This window comes from Thunnus maccoyii, chromosome 6 (assembly GCF_910596095.1).
Source record: "Thunnus maccoyii chromosome 6, fThuMac1.1, whole genome shotgun sequence".
NCBI classification, from domain to species: Eukaryota; Metazoa; Chordata; class Actinopteri; order Scombriformes; family Scombridae; genus Thunnus; species Thunnus maccoyii.
In genome coordinates, this window is record NC_056538.1 from 28,717,872 (window position 1) to 28,733,192 (window position 15,321).

At 41.7% G+C, this 15,321-nt stretch overlaps 1 protein-coding gene across 1 annotated transcript; it reads left to right on the forward strand.

The window, feature by feature from the left end:
* Window positions 1–1,033: 1,033 nt before the first annotated feature.
* On the forward strand, window positions 1,034–12,913 carry tgfb1a (transforming growth factor, beta 1a). Its single transcript, XM_042413318.1, has 6 exons — window positions 1,034–3,222; window positions 7,655–7,933; window positions 8,060–8,288; window positions 8,887–9,037; window positions 11,122–11,232; window positions 11,349–12,913. The coding sequence occupies exons 1-6, from the start codon at window positions 2,892–2,894 to the stop codon at window positions 11,394–11,396; spliced, it is 1,149 nt and encodes a 382-aa protein (XP_042269252.1). The 5' UTR covers window positions 1,034–2,891; the 3' UTR covers window positions 11,397–12,913.
* The last annotated feature ends 2,408 nt before the right edge of the window (window positions 12,914–15,321 follow it).

Genomic DNA, 15,321 nt, shown 5'->3' on the forward strand with positions numbered 1-15,321 from the left:
TGAGATACAGGAAGAAGACGAGATAAGGACTGAGGTTGTTGATGTGTCATTGCCGGGAGGACACATCAGATCTCAGAGCTCCTATAAATGATGGGCCATCTTTAACCACCAGGTGGCAATGCACACCCATCAAAACTACAGTCATAGCTGCAGACATTTGATAGCCACCCTCATTTCATTTTCATTCTCTTATCGTTAATGATAATCAGAGATATTCTATTGTTGACACTGTGGGGAAATTCTCTGTCGTGTCTCTGTTAGAGGGATTACTGTTTTATTTGTTTTAGGGGATTTTACCTTGTGGTATTGTTGTATTATTGTTGGTATTTTAGGGGATTTTACTTTGAGTTCCCTTCTGTTAAATGTCATTTATTTCCAATGTTTGTGTTGCTTATTCTTCATAACTGTCCCATTGAATAGAAGAAATAGACGCCTATAGGAAACACAAATGGGCAAAAGCTAAAAAATCCAAAACCCAAGACTGTACTATACCAATTTACTATCTTTACTTCGCCGATGAATCATCCTTCTAGACAGAGACAAAATCATTGAAACCATCACCGTTTGTTTTAGTCTAGCTTTCCTTTTGAAAATACACAATCCAACCTCTAAAAAGCACCCAGACCTGGGACAGCACACCACAAGGTCCAGCCCTGTTGGCTCTCCATTCCTTGAAGTCCACTATTCTACTTTTAGACTGGCTAGTTACAAGTGTCTCAGTTCTTTGGTCTGGCAGCCGTTTACGTTCACAGCCAACAGGTAAATGTGGTCAGTTTGTGAGACACTAGTGCCATGCAAGGCTTGTTGACATGTCAGTCATCACTGCCTCAGTGGCACACAGACCAGAGAGTGTGAGAGAGTTGGAGCCTCTTAAGTCAGTCATTCAGCGTGTTCAGCTCCTGGCTTCCTGATGTGGACAGAAGGCAGGCAGCAAAGCTCTGTTAAACAGCAGATGTTTTACACTGCGGCCGTTACCCTCATTTCCTGGGCGGAGAGCTTCGCTCTATTAGACGAGTAACAGGAACTACAAAAAAAGAGAGAAAAGTTAGAGGGAGAGGGAGAGGGGGAGAGAGAGAGAGAGAGAGAGGCAGAGCGAGGAAACGCGAGAGAAAAGTTAGCTGGGCTCACAGCTCCCACAAATCACTTTGTCACCAGCAAGCTCTGACAAGCACTGGGAGAGAGGGAGTGCACAAGGGGAAAAGGGAGAGAGACAGGGAGTTAAATAGAGGTGTGAATAGGGAGTTGTGTCAGAAGAGACCCAGGAGGGAAGGTGTGAAGGAGCTGCAAAGGGCATGAACGAGGTGATACCGATGGATGGATAGAGGGAGGAGAGGACAGAGACGAGACTGCAATCCGATTCACAAAACAGTGTGAGCTGAGAGGGACTGTTACTCCTGCTACTGCTGTTGTTGTCTGGATGCTACACTCATTTAAAGAGAAGGTGTGTAACACTTAAGATTTTGTTAAAGGAGGACAGCGTTTCATTGACAGAAGGAGAGTTTTGCTGTGTGTTTTTTTTTTTTCTATCCTCGTCCATTCATATCTAGCATCCTTGCTTGAGCTGTTTACATCCGAGGCTCGGTACACCGTCGTGTTATTGTGTTTGAAGATGAAGACACAGTCGAGGGGGACAGCTGCACTGTGTGTGATGTAGGCATGAGTCGGAAGCGTTGAAAGCAATTTCTGAACTGCAGCTGTACACAGATCACATGTTGTTACTGCTTAAAAGGGGTAGTCACAGCAGAGAGCGATAAAGTTTGTTTTTTCAGCAGGGACATTTTTCTTCATAGTTTCACTGCATAGGTTTTGTGACTGGTATAGATTAAGTTAGTGAAAGTTAGATTCTTAAATATTACATTATACTGTCTGTCCCTGCACCGTGGAGATTTGATTAACTCTGGGCTGACTGACAAAAACCCCTTGAGAGTTTTATCTGTAAAGGAAGTCAGAGGTCATCTGATCAAACTTCAAAAACAGAGACATAGGAAGGCCATTTTTTCACTTTGAGCACAGGACGTGTCATTACTATTTTCACTTCCTTAGAGACATTCAGCGAGGACATACTTGACTTCACGTCTCATTTACAGAATAATCCTGAATGGTCTGTGAAGAGACCTTGTGGGTCAAGGAGGACAGAAAGTGGTGTCAGCTGAAAACCGTTAGAGTCAGATTGTAAGTAAGTCGGGCTCTGCCAACACTGCTCTTCATTTTGAGTTTCATACAGTTCCTCTCACAGTCGCTCGGCTGGTCTCTGGGGACATGTAAAGAGAAACTGCTTGGTGAGCAATACACCACTGAGCTGACACGTGGAGGTGTATATATTTGCTTCGACTAAGACAGGATTCAGTTCAGTAGCAAGTTGGTTTGCGAGTATCGTACCAGCTCTGTTGAGTTTATGTTGTTGAGTGTTGATAGATCGTTTGGACCGATGGGAACTGCATAAATAAATCTAAGTCTCGGGGGCACTGTCTGTGTGCATGTTTGGCTGGGCTCTGTTAGTATTTGACAGCTCCGCTCTGGGCTCACTTGAGTGTCTGAGACGTCATTGTGTTACCTGTGTGGGTTGAGTCAGAGGCTGGCTCATCACTCGATGTCTGTCTGCCCACTCGGATTCTCTCCACCTGCTCCTGTGCAAAGAGGACACAAGTGTTAGGTGCTTTTTCACAGCAGTGGCACCAGTAGTCCTGAACTTTCATAACTCTCCACACTGCTGTAATTGTACTGCCGCGTGTAAACACCTTGCGTCAGTCACACCTTTCCACGGAGTGATTCACTGTTCCCTAAGCATCCCGGATCGGAGGCAGTCGGTGAAGGGGGAGAGGTGAGGGAGGACTCGCTAATAACCGAAGCTCATCAGTGGTTGTGGAGCCGCGACAAGTCAGGGTGGCACAATGAAGCTGGCACTCTTGATGATCATGGTGGTGTACATGGTGGGCAGAGTAAGTGGTATGTCTACATGTAAGACATTGGACTTGGAGATGGTGAAGAAAAAACGCATCGAGGCCATCAGGAGCCAGATCCTCAGCAAACTGCGTCTGCCGAAGGAGCCTGAGCCAGATCAGGCCGGAGACGAGGAGGAGATCCCTTCCCCTCTGATTTCCCTCTACAACAGCACCAAGGAGATGCTGAAGGAGCAGCTGACCCAGGTCCACACAGACATCTCAACAGAACAAGAGGAGGAGGAGTACTTCGCCAAGGTGCTGCACAAGTTCAACATAAGCAGTGAGTACCAGATAACTCAGAACAGCAGTACATCAGTCGATACATTAGTCCCGTACAGTGTGCATGTGGACACCCGTGGTCGAGAATGCAGGTAATTGTTGATGGTTTAACTACAGCAGTAAGAATGTCAAGTAATAGTATGGGTGTGATTTATGTCCCCACATTTACAGTGTATGTTAAGGCACACTGCGTAAGACTCATACAAAGATGCATTGATAGTTTTCATTTTCATTTTATCACTATTAGTAGCTGGGAAAACACAGAAATTACCCAACAATTACGTTGATGGACTAAAATTGAAAAAAAATTCAGAACAGGTGCTCTTTGGAAAGGGGACAACTGTATATAAATGTAATAAAAAAAACAAAACAAAGATGGTTTGAGGTACTTTGTTGTTCAAAGCAAATATTTCACAATGTCATTTCGTTAAAGTTTCTCACCACATTTCAACATAGACAAACCTTAAAGTGGTTGGTGGAATATTCAGATTTACTGGCTACAGCTCAAATTAATCAGCATCTGCCTAATGAGTGGTATCAGTTCCACTCTCGGCCATAAATTTCCTCAACATGTGTACCCTTTCTGATCTCCACCCAACATCTTCAGGCAACATGAATAGTTCAGAGATCACAGGCGTTACAAGTTAGCTGGGTTGTATGTTGCATCTGGTCTGATGCTCTGTGTTGCTTTCGTGGTATCTATGGCATTTTTACTGCTTTATTAGCACTCTTTGTTTGGCTAGCCTGCAAATGTTTGTTCAGCCAAATGGTTTTTGGCTGTAATTGTGCAATGACTCCCAAGCTGTTATGATAAACATATTTTATTTAGTTTTGTTTCTTTGCTCCATTGTTCTCTGCATGTCTATACTCCTCACCCTATCAGGCAGGCATCCACACTATCCCTGCTTTATCCACCACTTCAAAAGAAAGACTTGAGTGGATGGACCATGCTCAGGAGTGTGCAAACCAAAAGGAGAACAAAGGAATTTTCATAATGAAGAGCATTATTTTGTTCGGCTCAGATGAAAACCAAAGAACAGGCGATGAGAGAAGCCATGAAATGCACTCCTTCACCCTCACCCTGTCTCATTCTCTCTTCTATTTTTTCTGGGGGTTTTTTTCTCGCTGTCTGTCCCTCAGGGATTGGGGGTTTCCTGTAACTTGAGCATTGGGTTCTCCCTTGTCTATCCTGTCACTTGTTCTCAATGATATCTCTTTCTATTTATTTCATTTTCCATTTCATTTTGTCTCTGTATACGCGGTTATCCGTCGCTCTCTTTCTCTTTCCCTCTCATTCTTTTTCTTCGCTGGGTTTCCTGAGAATATTATCAGTGTGTTTGCGTGTTCGTGTTTGTGACAGGGCAGCTTGGCAGGAAGGAAGGCAGGCTGATGGCCACTGAGATCTTGAGTGACTCAGGTCCGGTGCAAGCGGTGCCCATGGGGAGCATGTGTTTCCTACCTCTGTGGAATGCCAGAGAACACCCATCCACTGTCTTAACCCTCAGCACAGATTCCTTTTAAACAGAGTAAACCTCCACAACACTGGGGAAGGGTGAAGACCAAGTGTACGAGCGTACGTGTGTAGGCCTAGCAAGAAATGTTTTGCAATTATTTAAAAAAAAAAAAAAAAAAAACCCACACGCAAGAGGGTGTGGGAGAGAATCCAGCTTCTGCTCTTCTGTGAGAAGTAAAAGACAGAGAACTGTGTCTGAACAAAGCAATAAAAATAGAATCCAACAAGACAACAATGTTGTTTGCAATATTCATTAAAAATCCTGTTCGTCATTTCAATTTGTGGTTCTTTTTTATAGGGCTCACACTTTTCCTGATACGCCAGAACAGCCAACGGGGATGCATATTTGCGTGCATTTTATAACTTAATGGTTTTGTTCTCCATCATGGTAATTGTGTGGTGGATTAGGCTAAATTCCTGCAGCCAGTTAGCATGGTAGCAGTGGTAGTGGTCCAAATGTAATTCAGCTTGTTTACAGAGGGAACTCTTTTTCGTCTTTTGGAAAACAGTCACTTTGCATCTGCGGTTATTTTATTCAAGAGTAAATGAAGCCGTTACAACCCTACGATGGAGAAGAGTAGCGACGGGGGTCGGACAGCATGTGTAAGATAGGGTGAGGTGGGCAACGAAACATCAATGAGGGGCTGTGGGAGGGTGGAGCCGAGTGTATGAAGGAGGCAGGTATTTAGCCTGTTGCTGGAATTTGGTTCCTCCCACTGGTAATTACAGAGCTGTCTCCCTACCTGTCACAACAGCTGTCCCCGGCTTACCTGTGGATAGGCCCTGATTCAACACACAAATCCCCCCCACACCCATATTAGTATGCAGGCTGGGGTGCTATCTTTACACCTATCTGGAAGAGCGTGGGCTCTTTTCTCAGTCGAGCATGAAGAAGAAATTTTATACTTTGTTCCCTCAAAGTGTATTTTGATCTCATGAACAGTTCAGTCATATGTCTCTAGAGACAATGCAATCTGTGTTAATTTGAAAGTAGAAGTGAGGATAAGACCTCACTATAATTACGGCACTGCAGCCAATATGCTTCTTAGGGGGAAGTGACCTAATTTCCTGTTTCGTAAACACTTCTCTAACCCTTAACACATTTATCTTAGTTTACTCAAACTAGCTGGAGATGATGACTTTCCGTACTTGGTGTTGCTTGGCACATCACTGCCAGTCCACTGCTGTCCACATACTGTACACTGCTGTGACGCTCGGTGTTTCCATTCATGCACTTACAACCAAACATTTGACTCTTCTCTGGGTGGGACCAGTAAAATGTCATCTCATTTCCCTTTACACTCCACACCAGCTCGTTTCAGTTTCAGTTTGGCTTCACTAAAAGGGGTGAAACACTACCTAAGTAGCGGCACAGATGGTGATACTGGTAAATGATACACAAGCAGCCGTGACATGCAGGACTGTGGTACAGCCTGGACCGTCTAGGCAGAGCAAATATGCAAGGCTGGGTTGTAGCTGCTGTCAAAGAGTAATTCCCGGACTTGAGAAGCAAAGAATCACGGCTTTTGGCAGGCTGAGGCAAAGTAGAAGGTTTGGGCCTGAGCCAGACCCCAGGCTCCATTGATACACATCTCCAATTTCCCTGCACCCCCACACACACACCCTTCCATCCGTCACTGTTATATTCATATGCGAGTGTACTTCACTCTGCTGTTTTCTTTGCATTTAAGATGTTACAAACCCCCTCTCACACCTCCTCTCACTTCTTTCCTTCCACACTGTGTTTCACTCTCGTGTATCTTTGTACGTCTCTGTCTGACTTAATCCTTTGCAATGTATCGCTTGTAGATTTATGGTGTTAAAGCCTTCAGTAGCTTGGCTCTGTTTTCTATCACGCTCTGCATGGGGAATGTTCCTGCTGTCATGATATGGCCAGGCTCAGGGATAAAAGTTGCAAATATGGGCAGGAATACATTAAGAAAACAAAACACTCTTTATGGTCTGCTTTACAGCAGCTGGAATAGATGAGTGTTTGGCTGTAGTCAGGTTTATTGAGTAACACTGGCTTATTCAATTTTAGTAATGGGTGTAAAAAACAGTGAAAAACATTTATGATGATGAAAAAGAGGTTTATTTATGAAAAAAAACCCAAGTCTGCAAGTATAATTGAGTACTAAAATTAAGTTTGAATATTTGTAGTGTAATAAATAAAAAAAAGTTCATAGATAAACAAATCTGAACTTGTAAGTTTAAGGTTATTCTTTGAACCTTGTGTCTATTAACTGTTCCTAAAGAGCACCCATTTGTCCCATTGCCATGTTCCATTAATTAAAAAAATATACTTTTGTATGCCAAGAGATATCGCAGTATCGTGTATTTACTGTAGAGATTGCGAGTGTAGTCAGCCAACTATCTAAATCCATGAAAAGAGCTCCCAAAAAACTCCCGTCCCCTCCACGACCATAAAATGGATTTGTCTCATAGTCTCATAGCAAAAACTTTTATTACTGCTCTCCTCTTACTCACTAATATTGGTCTTCGACCCAGATTTAAGTGTTTTAATATGTAGTATCTGTAGAATTAGAGTCACAATTCAATATTTACATTTTTCTATATTATATAGCTTGACAGTGCTCATTTTTTCTTTAAATTTGACAAAAAATGTCATAGATAGCTCTTAAAAAAACACTTAACAGAAGAGCATTTACATTACAAAGGCTGGTTTGAGACATTATACAACACCTGTTGTGAAATCAGATGATCAGAATTTCATTTGACATAATAAATAGATAACCAACATTTAAAATATGCCTTGATCAGCTGTGATAATCAGGCAGATCAGCTTGTAGGACATCCCTGTTTTCTCATTTGTCTCTTAAATGGGCATTGTAATCATTATCTGTGTGAGATTATTCCTTGTTTGAACTTGCTAAGTAAATGTCCATTTTAAATCACACAGGAAAACATAACGACGAAGAGAAGCCCCAAAAAATATCGATGTACTTCAACGTCTCCGAGATTCGGGCGAGTGTGGGGGATTACCGCCTGCTGACCAATGCGGAACTGCGGATGCTCATCAAACAACCTAAGATAATTACAGAGCAGCGAGTGGAGCTGTATCAGGTTGCGAACAGCTCATCACGCTACCTTGCTTCCCGTTTCATCGATAACAAGTGGAGAGACAAGTGGCTGTCCTTTGAAGTCACAGAGACCTTGCAGGACTGGCTCAAAGGGACCGGTGAGTTAAACAAGCAATTTATTCAGTTATCTGTTTACTATAGTTCAGCTCATCTCATGCAATTGCATTAATGTAACCGACCACTTTTTAAATTGGCTCATATTGTAATTTTCTGTCTTTTCTTAGACGATGAAAAGGGTTTTGAACTCCGGCAGTTCTGTGAATGCGGCCAGACAGCTGAAGCTCTCACCTTTGACATTTCTGGGGCCAAAAAGGTTAGGGGAGACCAGGAAGCGTTAAATAAGATGACGGAGCAGCTACCTTACATCCTGACCATGTCTATCCCTCAAAACGTCAGCAGCCACCTCACTTCACGCAAGAAGCGTTCCACGGCAACAAAGGATACCTGTACAGCGTAAGCAATTCTGCATATCTGACATCCTTTTGGGTTGGGTTTTATGCAACTTAACCCACTACGAGTCATAATAAATGCTTTATTTTAAATGGACCGCATTTACGTAGTGCTTTTTGGCCTAAATAGGATGAAGTGCTTTACATTCACCCATGCACACTGATACAAGACAGAGTTGCCATGCAAGGCAGCTGACCAGTAGCCATTGCTCAAGGATACTTTAACATGTGGACAGGAAGAGCCGGGGTTCCTCCTGAGCCAGAGCTGCAACAGAGCACTGGCAATATTGACTTGTCACTTCCTTTTGGTAGAGAAGTGACTAGTGTATCACACACCACATGATTTAATTCAGGAAAAGAGAGTGAGGGATCTTGTTTAGGATGGAAATACCGTCTCAAATTCAGCTGTAATTTATATAATCGTGAGATGGGTGTATTATTACATTAAAACAGTCCTTAGTGCAGCATTAAAACCTTTAAAACATTTAAACTCAGCATGCATCTCATCTCAAATTTACCTTCTATAGCAACTATGCTGTAAAAATCTCTATGCTTCTCTATCACCTCACTTAAAAGATGTTTCCCTGTTTTCTCACATGCAGCCAGACAGAGACCTGTTGTGTGCGGAGCTTGTACATCGACTTCAGGAAAGATCTGGGCTGGAAGTGGATACATAAGCCAGCGGGCTACTACGCCAACTACTGCATGGGGTCCTGCACCTACATCTGGAATACTGAAAACAAATATTCTCAGGTAGGGTGCAACACCTTGCTGTGGTGTGCAATCCACATCTGATTACATGGTAGAATAAGTTATGGTGGTTTGGCAGCTCAGACTGGTGCTTTTCTCCCTACATGGTCATTGGAGGATTGTTTTGATTCACACTCCCGTTGATTGACAGAAAATGAACAATTCTTTGGTTCCAGCTTCTCAAATGTGAGATTTTGCTGTAGTAGGTGGGTTTTTTTTTTTGACATTTTAAAGGCTATATGAGTCGTTTTTTAAAAAAAATAATCAACATACTAATTGTTAAACCTGCATTAACTGATTTTCTTGGCCAATTGGGGGCAGTGGAAACAAGTTGTGGACCTAATACTGGCATATCATCACCTTTTAAATTGATATGTTAAACTTGTTAGCAAACAGCTGCTTATTTACACATCCAGCAGTTATGGAACAACATTGTACATGTAAGTCCAATATTCACTCTCCACCAGCTCTGTTTTTGCTCTCTACCAACTCCTGAGGGAAATATCTGGCTCTTTAGCTGCTAAATGCTCCACTATGTTCACCAGCTAGTCACTAACTGTGTCTGTTTGCCATTTGGTGCTGAGGAGGTAGTGTACAGTGGGGTTTTTAGAGCTTTTTCTTTAAAAACAGCTGCCTACTGTGGCCATAAATGACACCACGAGAACGCTGAGAGTGAACCAAAACAGTAAAGTTGCAATCAGACAGCTAAACAATGAGCTGGAACTTGCTATAAAGTTCTGTAAAGCTGAGGGGAACTGCAGAGTCGGTCAGAATAGGTAGGTTCATCATGACGAGCGACGCCTCTCACGCTACACATTGTCATTTGATACATTGTTATTATAAAAAATATCCATTGTAGTTGCTTTAATTACAGTAATCATTAGTTGCAGGCCTAATTCAAATAATATAACACTTTGACTTGACTGATATTTTTAGCCACACTCGTGACATGGCTCTAGAGATAACAACGTCAGTCACACACACTGAAATATCTCAACAACTATTGGATGGATGGCCATTATTTTTTTTGGACAATCATGGTGCCCAGAAGATGAAGCCCACTGACTTTGGTTATCCCTTAATCTTACCCGTTGCGCCACCAAGATGTTCACATTTTGTATAAGTGAAATGTCTCAACAATTATTGGATGGGTTTCCATGAACTTTGGTACACATAGGCTATTCATGGTGCCTAGAGAATTAATTATTGTGCCAAGAGAAGGAAAGTCAGGCCATTGGTGGTTAACCTCGAAATCAAAGTTCTAACTTTTCCATAAAAACATTGCATTATCTACTGGTTAGACTAGCACAATATTTTGTACAGACATTCATGGTATGACTTTTCCTCTAGCACCACCATGAGGTTCACATTTGTGGTTTTGAGTGTCATGTCTCATCAGCTATTGGATGCATAGTCATGACATGTGGTACAGAAATTCATGTTTAACGATTTTGTGAGTTTGTCCAATTCTTTGGTTTATGACCGACCTGCAAAACAAATAACATTCCATCAGCTGCTTGATGCTGAACTTTGTGTTCAGTGCGAATTACCAAATGTTAGTATGCTAATACACTAAACTAACATTGGTAACATTATACCAGCTAAACATCGCTGCGTTAGCATTGACAGAGCATCGCGCTCAAAGCACCACTGCTAGCGTCACTGTGGTCTCTTAGTCTTGTTAAAATGAGGTCAACTAACCATTTGTGTCAGTATCTGAAAATCTGACATCTAATCCCAAAATTTACATCATTATTGTTTAAATAAATATTTTAATTAATAATTATATGCAACAAAAACTAATTTAATGAAATGTACTAAGACTGTTCAATAAGTAACAGTTTGTGGCTGATGCTTGGGTTTCAGTAAAAGTCCAGTATCATCGTTGTTTTGGTCTTACCTCACTATGAAGCACGCAGTGAGTCATTGGGACTCATGTGTCCCTTATCCCCCATTTTCGAGGCAAACTTGTAAATCCTCTACAAATTTGGCCGTTTTCTATTACAGTTGCTTTGGCACATGCCATGTCGGTGATGAAACTCTGAGCTGAGTTCTCTGTTTTCATGTCTTTCCCTAATTGTTTACAGATTTTGGCCCTGTACAAGCATCACAACCCAGGAGCCTCGGCCCAGCCCTGCTGTGTTCCCCAGGCACTGGAACCACTTCCAATCCTCTACTACGTGGGCAGGCAACACAAGGTATCTACACCGCAACTGAGTAACATTCAATCTTAGGTGAAATGTTTACAGAACATTTGATGTGAAAGCAACACTTACAGATGACTTAACACATGACTGTTGATTTTCACTTTCAGGTGGAACAGCTGTCCAATATGATTGTGAAGTCCTGCAAGTGTAGCTAAAAATACAAACGGCCGACTGCTCTGCCTCCCCTCGAACACATACAGAGATGGAAGAAGTCATGTTTGAGACCACAGACAAGAACATCCTACTGATAGTGAGAGAAAGAGAATAATGTAGCGGAGCGGACGAGGGGAAAAAAAATATTTAAAGTCATCAGGATCTTTGTTGTCCAGCTTTCCTCCTGCGAGCCCTGCCATTATCGGGTTGGAAGCAAATCAAACCATGAACTTCTTTATATAGATATAATAGGTGATTTCTTTTCTATGTGTATATACTTTTTTTTCCTCGCAGTAGTAAAAATATCTGTCTTGAAAAGAATTAATTTATTTGTTGGATGGACAGATGTGCTAAGAAGTGATACACAAGTCTACAAGTGTGTCTGTTTGACCTGGTCAAGGATAAAAATGATTTATTACACTCAAAAAAAAAAGGTGCGTAAAGGATACCAAAGGACATGAGGACCAAAATGACCTCGGTGGAAGAACATTTTTTCTTTTCACAGATGGCTGTCTGGGACATTTCTGTTTGCCACATCATCCTCCTAAAGAGGTCATAGTTAAAGGTGCTAAATCAATCCCAGGTATGGAAAACAGTGGTCGTTGGGGTTTCCCTGGAAGATTTTGCTGCAGGTGTTTTTGGAGAGAGCAACACCATAAAGGACAGCAGACAACCACAGGGACAGTCCGACATGGGGAAACTCCCTCTGACTGAGAGGCTGGAGTTTGCAGCCAACTGAGCAACGATTCACATGAACCGTCCATCAGTTTTTTTTTTTTGTTTTTTTTTGCTTGTTCTTTCAGCCCACATGATTTTTTTGCAATGCTTTTTTTGTCACTGTGTTTGTGTTCATATTTGAATGTCAGCTTGTCCTTATGAATCCTCTCGAGATGTCAGAGCCATGAGTAATATCAGTGGTTGACCATATTTTTCTTCCCTACAGCATTTACAGCCAACTTGTTTTCTTTAGATGGTGAGGGTCAGGGTTGTGGTTGTGTTGCTGGTTTTAGGGAAGAGCCAATTAGACTCAATACATACATTTGCTGTTTTTTATTGCCATAGTAAATTAGAGGCAATTTATTGCCTTTTATTTCAGGAATAGTTTTTACTTTCATCTGAAGTGTGATGCTTTTTGCACAATTCAGTTCTTTCAAAAGGATTAATTCGACTTCTGTGATTTGTTTTAGAAATAAAACAACACTTTTTTTTTCTGTTTACCTTATTTTTATAATGCACTTAACATTTGAAATTTGTATGTGTAAATACTTAAAAAAAAAAAACCTGAAATAAACATTGATGTTAAATTATCAAGTCAGAGTGGAATATTTTTGTGAGGTGTCACAAAGCTGTGTTGCGTAGGAGTGTGTGTGTTACACTTGTCAGAGCGTGCAAATGATGCATGTTTTTTAATCAAGTCAAGTCCGGGAAAGAACATTTTATGAAATGAGCACAACTAAAGCACACTTAGCATGTAGCATTTAGCATGTAGCATGCAGTTTTGTATTGTTAATCACATGAAAGAGTGAATTAAAGTGTTAAACATGTTTTGGTTGTATGATAAGTAACTACAACAAGGTTATGCTTTGGCTAGTCTAGATAAAAAAAATAGTTTGCTGAAAATATATTCACTATAAAACTATAAAACTGTGACTTGAGTTGAAAACTGAGAATAGGCTGATGTAGTTCAAGACTGCAGTTCAACACTGATGTACAGGGCCCACACCCACACACGCCTCCTCTTCCTCCTACACTTTTACAGTATAATATTACTCTTCTACTAATATCTCCCTCATGTAATCCTTCGCTGATGGGGATACACCTCACTGTGCATGCAAAAAAAACACGTCATGGTTCTTTCAGCAAATATTATAAAACTGGGTTGTGCACTTAGCAATGACTGTCCGATGTCAGGGGAGAGATCCACCAGTGGAAAAGCGTGGTATAAGCCAGGTGTGTGAGGTCTATTTCTGGGCGACCACTGGATGCCTGTTTACTCTGGATGACTGTGGACTGACTAAAGAAGAACAGCAAGCCCTACTGGGCTTCACCGACGGCTAACACCAGAATTCCCGGATGTGCAGCCTCGTTCTTGGCACTGCCTTTAACTGTATGGATGCATGCCATACCAACATTTTTTTACTATCTCCATGCAGCCCATCCATCCCCACCCCCACCCGACCGGCCCCACCCCTCTCCCTCAGTACTCAAGGGATTACTGGCAGCCCATGAGGCTGAATTGGGAATGAGGAGAGCAGGTCCAGACCCGTTGGTAAGTCCCAGACTTAAGGGCAGTGACTACATGGAAAATTAAACACACATACTGTACACATGCACATGAAAACACTGAACCCACTGACACACAGCCACGGCTCAGGCACATCAACGTCAAATGCCTTACATAAGCTTTGTGCTAGTGAGTGGTGTGGAGGATGCTTGTGCTGCTAACAAGGTGACAGTGATCTGTGCTATCTTGTTCCAAAGCCGGTCATGTTACCCAGGGTTCCTCTGGAAAGCACAGAAATTTTCCTCCAGCGAGCCAACACATAGAGTGCCTGTTTGGAAAGTGTTCTCTGTAGGCAGATAAACAAAGTGAAATGAAACATGATCAACATAATTGAATCCCCTTTTGTCTCACCTCTCAAAATGATTCAGTCAGATCTGTTGCCAGGTCTTGATTTTAATGGTGCCGGGGCACATTATGTACCGTGTTATCTTGGCAGGGCAAATGTAATTGGAATGTTAAAAGGTTTTTTTTCTTCCAGAAAATAGGATCATTACCAAACCTAAACATGCAAAACATGAGTTTTGTTGGAAGAGACAAGATCATTGAAATTAGTTCCTAAAAAAGCCAGCCGTTCCACCTGTTTTACTTTCCCTGTAATGACCAAACAAAGGGTATGAATGTCAAGAGGCTCATAAATCTATCATGGTGTTAATGGAATGGTCCCAGAGGGAAGTCAAACTCAAGTAGGCTTGTCCTTCTAACCAATGTTCATTTCTCAGCAGCTGCTTCCTCTCGAGCCCTCAGGCTTTTTATGGCACTGAAACAAACTGCTGACACCTCCTGCCACAAAGCGAAGCACATCCCAGAACACGCTCTATCCCAGGAGAAAAAAAAAAGTAAAAAAAAAAAAGAGGGGGGCACTTGAATCCACCATGCAATGTATGAGAGTGTTACACAAGAGCAACAAGTGAGAAATGCCTGCTGCATTTCAAAATCAAGCAGGTGTTCTTTTACCACTAACGCGATCCACGTGCCGAGTTTATACGACCGAATGAGTAACCAGAAAATTGTTCTGTTGTTGCACTTCATCAGAGCGAACAAGTCATTCAATTTTGACATAATTGGCTCTTTAACTGCATCAGCGTGCTGCGTTTCATCTTCTTTTATCTGCAAAAGAAATGAAAGGCTCTGTTTAGTGTAATGCTGCCTTAAAGATTTTGCCTTTGTGGCACTTTTACGACTTAACAATGAAAACTGATCTCGCTAAATGTAAGAGTGATCTGCTGCCTCCGTCGCTGGTCTTGAAATGCTATTTTGGGTTCTGTCTTATTACAACATCTATGACATTTGCAATTATATGTCCACTGATCTTTTGCCACAACTGGTCATTAAAAGTAGAGCAGTGAAGCGGACTGGTATAATTCCTGTGGACTCAGAGAGAGCTGACTGTGACCTTAATAACACACCCTGGTGTCCTGCTGCTGCTCAGCTCTGCTTCACAAACACACAGCTGTTGGAAGCCATTGTTGCTCCAGGTGCTGAATCTGTATACATACAGCACATCAGCAAACACGTCAGTCTACACTTACTCGGTTATTTTCATTTTCATTTCAATGTTGATTACATTTCATTTTTGCTTTAAGACTAATTTAATTTGAGTTGTTTCAATATTTATATCTTTAAAATAACATTTAATAATAGTA

What these genes read in the sequence shown, in the direction of transcription:
- tgfb1a (XM_042413318.1), top strand. Translation starts at nt 2,892, where the DNA reads ATGAAGCTGGCACTCTTGATGATCATGGTGGTGTACATGGTGGGCAGA. An exon ending in GGACTGGCTCAAAGGGACCG is followed by an intron (nt 7,934 to 8,059) that starts GTGAGTTAAACA and finishes GTCTTTTCTTAG; the next exon opens with ACGATGAAAAGGGTTTTGAA. An exon ending in CTGAAAACAAATATTCTCAG is followed by an intron (nt 9,038 to 11,121) that starts GTAGGGTGCAAC and finishes AATTGTTTACAG; the next exon opens with ATTTTGGCCCTGTACAAGCA.